At 45.6% G+C, this 12,054-nt stretch overlaps 1 protein-coding gene across 5 annotated transcripts in view; it reads left to right on the top strand.

Annotated features, from left to right (window-relative positions):
* Positions 1-3,743: 3,743 nt before the first annotated feature.
* Positions 3,744-12,054, top strand: part of CPEB1 (cytoplasmic polyadenylation element binding protein 1) — a 51,553-nt gene continuing 43,242 nt past the window's right edge. For 2 of the 5 annotated variants that reach the window (XM_053364944.1, XM_053364942.1), the window contains exons 1-2: positions 3,752-3,943; positions 7,613-7,787. In XM_053364944.1, the coding sequence (XP_053220919.1) occupies positions 3,926-3,943; positions 7,613-7,787 (193 nt within the window). In that variant the 5' untranslated portion in view covers positions 3,752-3,925. Of the gene's footprint in view, positions 3,944-7,612; positions 7,788-12,054 lie in introns of all 5 variants that reach the window. The other 3 variants (XM_053364945.1, XM_053364946.1, XM_053364943.1) reach the window with 3 other exon arrangements.

The raw sequence follows: 12,054 nt of genomic DNA, 5'->3' as shown, positions 1-12,054 counted from the left end.
TCCCTGACAGCATTCCTTGGCCAAATACCGGAAGATGGTCTGTACTCCGCAACATTTTTTGGGGGGGACCTTTCCAACAAGAAGTTCCAAGTGTGCTTGTTGGTTAAATGCAGAATCAGTGCAGCATTCAATCTGGAATCCCAACGGATTTGCAGCAGTGTGAATTGGATGACAAAATTATGTTGCTCTGCACTTTCTCCCACTCCCAGTCCTTTGAGACTTAGTCAAGAGGGCAGATACGTAAGTGCCAGCAAAAGGCAGGCCACGAGCAAAGAAGTCATTAAACCTTTCTTTTCTTGCGACAACAGCAGTGCCCTCCATAAGGCAGAAATGCCTCTTGCCGTTGCATTTCAGTCATACTCTGAGCACACCACCCAGGACTTTCTTGTCTGCAGTACAGTATACAGAAATTATGATGCTGTGCATAGTCTTGTAGCTGGCACCATCTTCTTAGAAGAGACATTGCTTCTGTTGTGAGAGAAGGGAGAATGCTTCCAAGATCTGCAGATCTTGCCATCTGCAGCTTTAGTCTGCGCTAGTATTAAAAATATAAAATATGCTTCTCGGTTAAATGGGGCATGTGCTTAGTCTTTCAAAGGATTTTTTAAAAAACTCATCAAACTGACTATTCAACTAACCTAGCCTTCCTCAAACTGGTGCCCACCAGATGCAATTCCCATCAGCTGCAACCAGCATGTCCAATGAGGAAAGCTGAACTAACCATCCCAGCCCTAGCAGACACTTGCTATGATGATCACTGGAGGGCACAATACTGCAGAAGTAGAGAGACACCAGAACACTGCAGGCAAGGAAGGCTGGTCCTTTGAGGCTCTTAAAACATTTTTTTAGTGCTCTCTGACCTAGGGGGAGGCCAGCAGCAATGAACGGTTAGGTACAGCTATCCCATGGGCCCTGCTTAGAAGAAGAGTTTGGATTTGATATCCCGCTTTATCACTACCCTAAGGAGTCTCAAAGCGGCTAACATTCTCCTCTCCCTTCCTCCCCCACAACAAACACTCTGTGAGGTGAGTGGGGCTGAGGGACTTCAAAGAAGTGTGACTGGCCCAAGGTCACCCAGCAGCTGCATGTGGAGGAGCGGAGACACGAACCCTGTTCACTAGATTATGAGACTACCGCTCTTAACCACTACACCACACAGTGCAGCTCAGCAGAACAGGGCGTTTGCCCATTTATGCTGAACAACTACAGTAGTTTTCTCTTTAATAAGCTCTCTGTGCCTAGTGGTATAGCACAGGCTTTGCATGTAGATGGTTTTAGGCTTAGTTCTCACCAAGTTAAAAGGGGGGGGCAAGTAGCAGGTAAAGTGCAAGACCTCTGCCTGAGACTCTAGGTTGCTACTGCCAGTGTTGTATTAGTTGGAGTTGCCTTGGTTTTGGGGAGAGGACTTCCAGAGACCCCCGGCTTTTAGGCTGCAAGCTGATTTACTACTGTATGCAGTTGTATTAAAACTGCAAAATAATAAACTCCCCCAAAATCTAGCAAATTATGGAATTAACCGTGCCAACTTTCCATTACACCCCTTGATGGTTAACTGGTTTATAAGTGTTTTTTAACCACTGACGCCATAGGAGCCAGGTCCTAGGGGCCAAGGTCCCTTTGCCCCCCCACAATAAAAATGTTGAGGGGGCCTCCCTCCCTAAAAGTTAATGGGCATTGCCATTCAAATGGTGTGTGTGTACCGCATCATGTGATCGATTGTGCAGAGTGGGGCTTTTCTGGCCACTCCTAATATTTTATTCAAGGCGGCACAGCTGATAGATGCTAAGAACACCTGCAAAAAATACACTTCCGATTTTATGGTATACCTTATGCCATAAAAATGGAGATGGGAGAAGAAATATCTGATGAGAGACCCTGAGGAGGTTTGCCATACTTTTCAGCCGAAATCACAATGCCCTTGAACAATAAACAGGATGAGGCCCATCTTTTATCGCCCACCAACAGAAGCAGGGGGGCCATCTTGAATAAAATATTGAGGGGTGTGCGCAAATAAACCCCACCCTGATCACATGATACAACACACATGATACAACACACACAAACAATTTGATTGGCAATGCCCATCAACTTTGCAGAGGCCCTGGCCCCCTCAAACATTTTATTTATCGGCCCCCAGGAGTTGGCGCCTATGAACAGAGGTGTGTGTGGATTGTGAGGTTGGGTGTTCACACTACACAAAGGAGACGGAAGGAGCACTTCTTCAACACACAACACATGCTTCCACATAGCCTCCAACTTGGATGGCTTCAGAAGGGCATTAGATAAATTGCTGGAGGAGGAAGCTAATCGCAGGAGGAGATGGTTTGTCTCTGATTACTGGTTGCTGGGGGGGGGATAAAGGGGAAGCGTACTGTTACTCTTATGTCCCTTACAGCGCTTTTTTTCTAAAAAAAATATGTTTGGGTTACTTTCATTTTGACTCAAGAAAATCACAATTTTATAGTTCAAATCGGGATAACTGAATACAGTAAATGGACATCAGGGGTAGCAACAGAACTAACGATTCACCGTGCTATTCAATGGAACTGACAATTCACCATGCTGGAGAAGAAACTAATTTTTTAAAGAATTTTAGTTTCTTCTCCCGTTAGATTCACAAAATGTTTAGGGGTATGCGTACTCCTGCGCCACCCCCAGAAAAAAAGCACTGGTCCGGTGTTTTTCCCAGAGGGATTGAGCTGGCTATTGGGAGTACGCCACAGCTGTGCTCTCTGCATGCAGGGGCTTCCTCATAATAAAGGTAAAGGTAAAGGGACCCCTGACCATTAGGTCCAGTCGTGACCGACTCTGGGGTTGCGGCGCTCATCTTGCTTTACTGGCCGAGGGAGCCGGCATACAGCTTCCGGGTCATGTGGCCAGCATGACTAAGCCGCTTCTGGCGAACCAGAGCAGCGCACGGAAACGCCGTTTACCTTCCCGCCGGAGCGGTACCTATTTATCTACTTGCACTTTGACGTGCTTTCGAACTGCTAGGTTGGCAGGAGCAGGGACCGAGCAACGGGAGCTCACCCCTTCACGGGGATTCGAACCGCCGACCTTCTGATTGGCAAGTCCTAGGCTCTGTGGTTTAACCCACAGCCCCACCCGCGTCCCTTCCTCATAATAATAATTTTATTATTTGTATGCTACCAATCTGACTGGGTTGCCCCAGCCACTCTGGGCAGGTGCCAACTAAAATAATAGTTTAAACGACACCACACACTAAAAGCTTCCTTGAACAGGGCTGCCTTCAGATGACTTTTAAAAAAACTATAGCTGTTTTATCTGTTTGGCTTGGGAGGGCTCTTGGCAAGGCGTTTTAAGGTTTTTTACAGTGCAGCCTCTACTCAAAGGTAAGGCCTACTGTATCCAGCGGGTCTTGCTCCCTCATCAGCGAGGTGCGCGTCCTCAGCTGTTGCAAATTTGTCGTGCAAATCGCCTTGCACCGGGTGGGGAGGCCGACAGCGGCAGAATGAAGTACATATGCATGCATTGCTTTTTTCCAAATAAACAGGATAGCTTGCTAGCCTTGGTGCATTTCTATGGGTGGCGTTGCGCAGTTAAAAATAAATCTAAGCTTTTGCGTGGCCATTCGAGCGTGCAAAAGTATACGTGAGGCACTGAGGCAAAGGGCTGATTAATTAGCCGGCCTCCTGTGCTGAAAACTACTCCTTTCTGGCTGGCAGGGAGCGTTTGCAAACTCCTGCACGCGAGGGTGGGGCAGACCCGGCGACGCTTCGCCCGACCCCCCGGGGAAGCGCGCGCGCGCAGGGCTTTGCTTCTCCTTGTTTTTAACGACGACCCCCTAATTAGCGCCTTTTCCTCCGCCCCGGGGAGGAGGAGGAGGGGAGCCACGTGCGGACGCGCAGGTATAAGTTTCCCGCGTGCAGCGCTCGCGCGGGGTTTCCGAGCGGGTTGCCTTGGGATGGCCTTTACGGTCCCGGTGAGTCCGAGGCTGGACCGAGACAGGAGCGGGGAAAAGGAGGAGGGCGAAGCAACGGCGGCGCAGCGAGAGGCTCAAAGCGGGGATTGCAAAACCCCCTCGGTGACCGCGGCGGGTGGGCAGAGGGCGGGGGGCCCCCGAGGGCTTTGCAACGCGGGAAGACGCGGCCTCGTCGCCTGCCTAGGAAGGGGGTGGCCGGGGCGGGTCTGGCTCCCCCAGCGTTCTCACGTGCTCGAGCCGCGCGCGGCTTCTGGCTCTCCGCCCCGTCCGCGTGCAGGTGTTTCGTTTCGGTTTGGGAGTCGCCCAGAGCTAGTCGCCCTGGGGACCCTTAGCGGGGCGCGGCGGCGTTCACACGACCTTCAGCGTGAATATTGACTTATCGTAAGCACATAAAAAGGGCTGTATAGAGGGGGGCGCATAGGAGCGGCAACACTCCCTCTCGTCTCCGCTCCCCTACTTCGGTTTGTGTAATGGGCTTCGCTTTCTAAAAAGCGAAGTTGCTCTTAATTCCGATGGACATGGGCGTGGAGATACCTCCCTTCTTGTGCGCATCCGTGCCTGTCTGCATTTCCCCCGCTGGTTTCGTTTTTCTCTAGCTGGCTCTCCGCTTTTCTTGCTCCACCCGCTTTTCTGTTTCCCAACCCCCCCCCCATCCCCATTAGGCTACAATCCTAACCCCAGTTACCTAGGAGTAAGCCCCATTTAATTCAGCAGGACTTACTTCTGAGTAGGCGTCGCTAGGCGCACGCTACTAGATTGCAAACCTGTGTACAAATGACTGGGAATACGGGCCATTGAACTCGGTGGGACTCGAGTAGAAAGTCTTCGCACGTGCAATAAATTGCACATCTTTCCTCCCCATTTTCTGCTTCTTTCGCTACAAAAGTTTTTAAACAGCAAAATGATAAAAATGGTGGTATTGCTTGTATGGGTTCTGGCCAGGGCTATTATAGAAAAAGCGGTGCCGGGACTCAACATGAACGCTTCCTTTGTTCTCTTATAATGGTAAGGGGGCTCACCTGAGAGGCGCTGGAGCTGAGCTCGTGGGAAATGCTGCCGAAAACAAGCCCTGGTTCTGACCCACTGACTGAAATCCGCTTGGCTTTACTGTTATTTTATCCTGTGTTTTGTGAGGGAGGGCGTGCTTTCCTTCGAAGTGCTTTTCTACCCAACGCTCACAGTTTCAGTTTGTACCATGGTGGAAAAAATACATTTTCTGCTAGTAGAGAAAGAATTAAGTTCTTTGGAGGTGAGTTAGTGGACGCTAAGGCTAGAAATTGAGGTAGCTCAAACTTCCCCGCAAAGAGAAGGGACTTCTAAAGCACGTTTGAGGCACGTTCTTTGCCTCAAAGGATTCTGGGCACTGTAGTTTTAGGGTTGTTGGAAATTTCAACTGGAGAGGATACTTGAATTGATTGTGCATAAATTGCTTGTGTACTGCATATGAAACTTAAAAAAAATGTACCACTGTACAAGTTTTTTTATATATATATAAAAAAGGCTGGATAGCTTAACTGATTTGTATTTCATTGTTGGCCCTAAACTTCAGGAACAGGGGTGGTGGAGTCAGGAATAATACTTGCTAGATGGCGTTATCCTAAGTCAGTTGTTTTCATTAGCTGTTTACTCTAGAAGGGCTGTCTGTGGTGTGTTCTCTGATAGTACAGATATTTTAAGGACTGTGCTGTGTTCAGGTTTTTTCCTTGCTGGTGGTTGTGCTGCTTGCTGATGACCACAAAGTAGCTGCAGCTGTGTGTTCTAGAAGCTGGAATTCAACATTGCTGAGTCCTGATTTCATTAAGCGTTCTAGTCCTCATAGTGCAGAAAGCTTTGGAGACTCAAGCACAGAGTCTCAAAAGTTAAGAAACCGTTGCAAGAGTTACGAAGTGCGAGTTTAAATCTGCAGCCACTGCTTTATTAATATGCTGCACTTTAAGCAGTCAAGCCCCAATCCCCATGTCTCCAGGTCTGTTCTTGGCAATATCTGAAAACATACATTTGTGTGCCTGTGTTGGTGTGTGGAGGATGAAGCCTTGAGCAGGCGCGGTTGGTGGAGTAGAGGACACTGGAATCATTTGATTAATGGTATGAAAAGACTACATTGACAGGAAGCGAAAATGACCCTAGCTCTGAATCACCCACTCACACAAACTTGGAAATGCTAACTTGAGAGTATGCTAAGTATTTGGTTTATTACCATTGTGTTTGATTCCAAAGCTGTTGTGGCTGACTCCTTAAGCACATTCTGAAAGCGTTTAGTTAAAAGTTGTTGCTTGTAGCATCACTTTCATTATGCTGTTCCAAGGTGGGTAATCTATTTCAACCCAAGCATTACATACCCTTTGGGGGGGAACAAGCCTAGTGGCAGGCAGAGCTGGAGGCAAAAGTGGGCAAAGCAAAGGTTAAGAGGCAGCGTGGTGTAGTGGTTAAGAGTGGTAATTTGGTGAACCGGGTTCATGTCTCCGCTCCTCCACATGCAGCTGCTGGGTGACCTTGGGCCAGTCACACTTCTTTGAAGTCTCCCAGCCCCACTCACATCACAGAATTTGTTCTGGGGGAGGAAGGGAAAGGAGAATGTTAGCCGCTTTGAGACTCCTTCGGGTAGTGATAAAGCAGGATATCAAATCCAAACTCTTCTTAAGAATCCTGCCTTTGTACAGTAGGCTATATTCCAGCCATAGAAAAGTCAAAAGGTGCCTTTCTATGTTCACACCTCTCTATTCAGGCAGGCAAGAAGCAGGGTGGCAGTTCAAGAATAACCTTTGTCAGACAAAAGCACTTGAGGATGTTGTGTGAAGCTGGTGACTGGTACAGGGCAGACAGTCTTGGAGCTTGTCTAGAGCGGAGTTTTATTGTGTGTGTGCAGTTGTTTGTGTTTCCATTTAATTTGCATAGTCCCCATGGTGTTACTCTCAAACAACAGTCTCAATCCCTTTCCTCTGCAAATTCAGGGATAACTCAGTACAGGGATGATCTGATAAATTGGGCTCCAACCCTCTCCATTTAGGCTTGCAGATTGTTTGTGTTTTGGGGTGGGTGGATCCATTGTCACATTCTGATACTCCCTATTTCCACACTTAGTACTTCCTCAATGCTCTCATTCCTTTTCCAGCCATTCTGGTACCTATTTCCTACGCATTCCTTAGTGGAGCAATATTTCCCTCCCCTTGATCCCAAACACTTGTACCAAAACCAGAAAATTGCACAAGCAAACCAAATTCAAAAATTCTGTCTCAGATATTGCACATTCTGGCCCTTGAATTTGTACAAAACCGGAAAACTGCAAAAATGTATGCTGAGAATTTACAGTTGCCTGTGTGCTTTTGCGCAGTTCCTGGGTAGGGATTAAAAAAAGAAATTGAGGTGTGTATACAGCTATCTTTATTCCTGCACTGTCTGTACTTAATTGGCATAGAATCAACACACCAAAAGCCAGGGGCAACACACAAAAGGGAGCAACCACAAAGGGAGCAACACACAAAAGGGAAAGACCACAAAGTTGCTCCTTGTACACTACTCTTTCCCCTCTATTCAAATTACACCAGAGTAGCCCAAATGCGAACAAGCACTCAGTGACCAAATGGAGAGGCATGGAGGACTGCATTCAGGCTCTCTGACCTAAGGTCCCCCTCCCTTCTGTGGTGCTAATATGGTTGCTTTTGTTTCCAGAAGGACAGTACTGGAAGGACCATAAAAGATTGCTGGGACAACTGTGACGTTCCAGCTTTGACCACGTGCAGCAACGCAAAGATTTTCCGACAAATAAACGGCATGCTGGGGAACTCACTTGACTTCAAGGGAGTCTGCACAACACCCATTGCAAAAGAAAGAGATCTATTATCAGGTGACTTAATGAGTTGATTATAATATTTTAACATATGGGGTGTGTTAGTCTGCAGGCTTCTATGCAGTTGTAATATTTACAGTCAATGTATGAGTTTCCTTGACGGTTTAAAATAGCTAGCGAATAAGTTGGTAGCAAGGTGTGCGATCTGGAGGAACAGCAGCTGGCAGAGTCAGATGAGGATTATATTCCTGATACTCTGGGTAAACTTCAAGTTCCCAAGCACACCTGTTCCCTACTTTCTGCCGCATGACCAGACCCATTCCATAGGTAAAGACTGTTGTATTAAAACACAAGCCAAACTGCACCATCACTAAAATAAAACAAATGCTACTACCCAATGCTTCTAAATGGTTAAAAATTGGCCCTGTCTGATGAGGTTGGAAAGCACACATTTGTTTTCATTTTGTGCTTGTAATGAGCAGTGCAAAAAATAAATCAGAATTGCAGGCATAAATAGTTTTTGTAAAATTAGAAAAGCTTCAGTTTACATTGTAGTTGTGTAGCCGAAGTGCTCTTTTTCTTGAATGTGGCAGTATAACAGGCAAGTCAGTGTTAAATTAGTCGTAAATTAGTCCTTAAATCTACAGATAGCAAATGAAGAAGACACTAATCCAAAGACAGTGAGCAAGCCTATGAAAATGATCTGAGTCTTGTTCTGCAGCCTTGAGGATTTGGATGCAGGAAGCAGCCAGGGATTTATAAATCTCCCAAAGCTGGAGCCCAAAGTTGGTAATAGTATTTAGAGAGAAACAAAATGCTCCACAAGTAGTTAAATATATGTAAGCTGTACCCTGGGTGCTCATTTAGCTAAAATCCCCCATCCTCACTGTATAAGTAAAGCAATTAGCAATTAAGTTATTTTTATTAGAAATAACTATGATTTCTACCTGCATTATGTTTGGGGGAAATGGAGGCAGTGGACCTTCTTGGGTTCACACGTTAGATAATATCCAGATGGCTGTGAATTATCCATAACAAATCCTGTTTTAGGACACAGATAACGGACTGAGTGCTGTTTAGGTCCTTTTGATTTGGAGATTATTTGCATTTAATCTGCCCGCAAGTACCAGGCCACTTCAGCAGGTGGGTGGGGAAGCCCACCTGTTCATTAGCTGATGTCACTGCAATGCCAGGTGAAGTGTTTTCTTTCCTCAAGTTTATATAAACTACTACTGCTGGCTCCCTCGGCCAGTAAAGCGAGATGAGCGCCGCAACCCCAGAGTCGTTCACAACTGGACCTAACGGTCAGGGGTCCCTTTACCTTTAACTTCTGCCCAGGTGGGTTGAAATCAAACCATGCTGGCAAAGGAAATGTTTCCCTGTAGGGCTTGCTTTTGGTGCCCATCAGCCGATTGATGCTGACAGCAAGCCCTACCTCTGGTAGGGATTGACTGCATATGGTTTCTGATCAGGTTTTCTGTAATGCAGTAGGATCCTGGTAAGCTTATTGGCACTTAACAGCAACACTCACTCACCAAGGATCAATTTAGAGTGTACTTAGAGTTCATGGTTGTTTCTTTTTAGTCACGGCTTTCCCTGCTCCACACTTGATGTAACACATGATTTCAGGTGTGTGTGGTTTGAAAAAAGAAAGCAAGCCTGCCTTGGTGACCAGATTAGGATGCCTTCTTATATATTTTTTTGTTTTTTCACCTTTTGTTTGCTTCTCTGGACTCCTGTGGGAAGAAGGGTGGGGTATAAACTTAAATAAATAAAATAATAATTTGGCCCATGGGCCAAAGGTTCTTCACTGCTGCAGGACAGAACAAAAAACCCACCTAGAAAGATAGAATAGACGAGTTCTTTCCAGCACTCAAGGCCCTATCTTTTCAGAGCATTCATTACGTATCAGATTTTATGGGGCTGTATGGATTTGTTGTTGGGTCAGCTTTAACCTTGAAACACGTAACTATAATGTGGGAATGATGTCTTCTAACTAATGTTGGTGGTATTATGCGCACATAGAACTGTAGCCCGCCACCATGCACGTGGTAAATTCCCTTATCACACACCCACAGTAGTAATTTGCGTGCAGTTTTTTGACCTTGAGAAGTTAAGCTTTAAAGTGCATTCCTCCGAAAATGCTGTTCCTGACTTCCGGGTTAGCGCCATCGGCGAATGGCGGATTCCCTCCGAGCGCCAGAGGGAATCGGCTCCGCAGGATTTGGGTCTTCCCGCTGCGGCAACGCGGGGACCCTTAAAAATCACAGGCGGTGAAGCCTGTGAACCTGGTGACTCGGCGGGCACCATTTGGGCCCCCCCTGACCTGCGAAGGAGCCTTTTTAAAGGCTTCGGAACGGGGGACGGGGTGAGCGGCGCGGTGCTGAGAGTCGACTGCTTCTCCTGCGGAGTGAAGCCGCATTGCCATGGCCGGAGAGCGCTGACTTCTTCTTGTGAGTAACTGGACTTTAAAGCAACAACCCGTGAGTAGTACGGAAATTGGATTTGCAAAGAATTTTTTTTTTTTTTAATTAGGCATGATCGGGGAAGGCGCAAACAGGAAGTCAGTCTCCCCGTCTTGTAAATAATCTAAAGCAAGGACCTGCTAACTAAGGTCGAGAGAATCTTTTCTTTTTTATTGGGTAAAAGACATTAATTTCACGATTTGGCAGTATAATAAATCTTACTGGAGGATAAGAGCTAATTTTGGGAGCTGAAGTGCCACCCCCCCGGACCCGGGAGTGATCCGCGAGAGAGCCTGTTGAAGAGGTATTGAAGAGTTTGACAGCTGTCAAGACTGAAAAAGAGAACTTTGTTTCTGTTGTCTCTGCTGGTTATATTTGTTACAATTTGGTTATAATTTGTTGAAAACAAACTAACTTGACTTTTGGATTTGAACTGGAAGGAATATTAAGTAACCAAAATCCCTCTAGAGGGGGTTTTGGGACATTACAAGAATGGCTGAAGGAGGGAAAATACAAGCTAAATTGGATAGAGTTTTTGTTCTCTTGGGAAAGTTACAAGGCCAAATTGATGTTTTGGCTACAAATGTTGCAACTCTGGATTTAACAGTAAATAAACTCATTGAATTTGATAAGGACTTGACTCAGGAAGTCCATGCAGCTGGACAAGAAGAGAAACTTCAGAGCTTATATGTTGTTCCTGAGGAAAAGGAAGGAGGAGCTGTAATGTTGCAGATGACAAAGGAGAGCCAGAGGCCTGACATGATGGCTACAAAGGAAAATAAGAACTGGATGTCAAAAATCTGGTTTGAATTGGAGATTGAAGAATGGAGAGATCTCCTTATGTGGAGATCTGAAGATCTAAGGATTACAAATCTGATTAAGATGGAAGTTGGAGCTTTGGGGACATTTGGACTTGAAAGGAGTAAGAAACAAGATTCGGGCTCCACTTTTAAGTATGGAGGTCTGGCTGGAAGAAACATGGATCCCATTGGGCTAGAGCTTCTCCGAGATCTGGTGTTTAATATTAAGGACCATCAAAAAAACCGGCAGAGAGGAATTGAGAGAGAATTAAGAGCCTCGGACGTGAGATCTCCAGGCTGATAGTAGATTAAGACTGATGGACATTTGTTGGGGATTGAAACTGGGAAAGGGGGGGGTGGAGTTTGGGAATCCAAAGGGTGCATAATTATAATCTGTTTTTGTTTTTATTCTGTTTTGTTATTTGTATGAAGATTGGGGAAGTCGTGGAAGGGAATTTGGGTCGACTTTAGAAAAAGGTTTTAAGAATGAGTACTGATGTATAAATATTGATGTTTATAAGGTAAAATTGGCTTTTTAAAAATGAACTAAATAGAAAAAGGTAAAAAAATAGGGATAAGAACTTGCTGAACTAACAATTTGAATTGGAATATAAGAAGGGGAGGTGTGGGGAAGTCAGGGAAATATGTTATAGAAAAATAAGGATTGTGAACTCTATGTGTTTTTAAACTTCTTTGTTTTTTCTTTTTGATTTTTTTAATGTATTAAAGTGGAAAATTTCAATAAATATCTTTTTTTTAAAAAAGAAAATGCTGTTCCTCGGTCAGTAAAACTGTTGATGGAGCCTTAAATCTCTGCCCGTAGCCATCTCCAGGCCCTTTTGATGAAAGTTAAATTCAGATTGTGCAATCCAGACCTGGGCTAACAAGGTCTTTTGAATACTTTAAGAGGATTACTTCTTGGGAGGTTGAACAGCAGCTTTGCAGGAGCTGAGCCTTCTTTCATAAAATGAAGCATTTAACTGGTTCTGCTCAGGCGGCATCTCATCAAGCATGTGGGCATGACTTGGTGAAATTTATTGGCTGCATCTACCCACTGTT

The sequence above is a fragment of the Podarcis raffonei genome, chromosome 14 (assembly GCF_027172205.1).
Source record: "Podarcis raffonei isolate rPodRaf1 chromosome 14, rPodRaf1.pri, whole genome shotgun sequence".
NCBI classification, from domain to species: Eukaryota; Metazoa; Chordata; class Lepidosauria; order Squamata; family Lacertidae; genus Podarcis; species Podarcis raffonei.
Note: the sequence above shows the minus strand (reverse complement) of the source record. Positions and strands in the feature narration are given on the sequence as shown.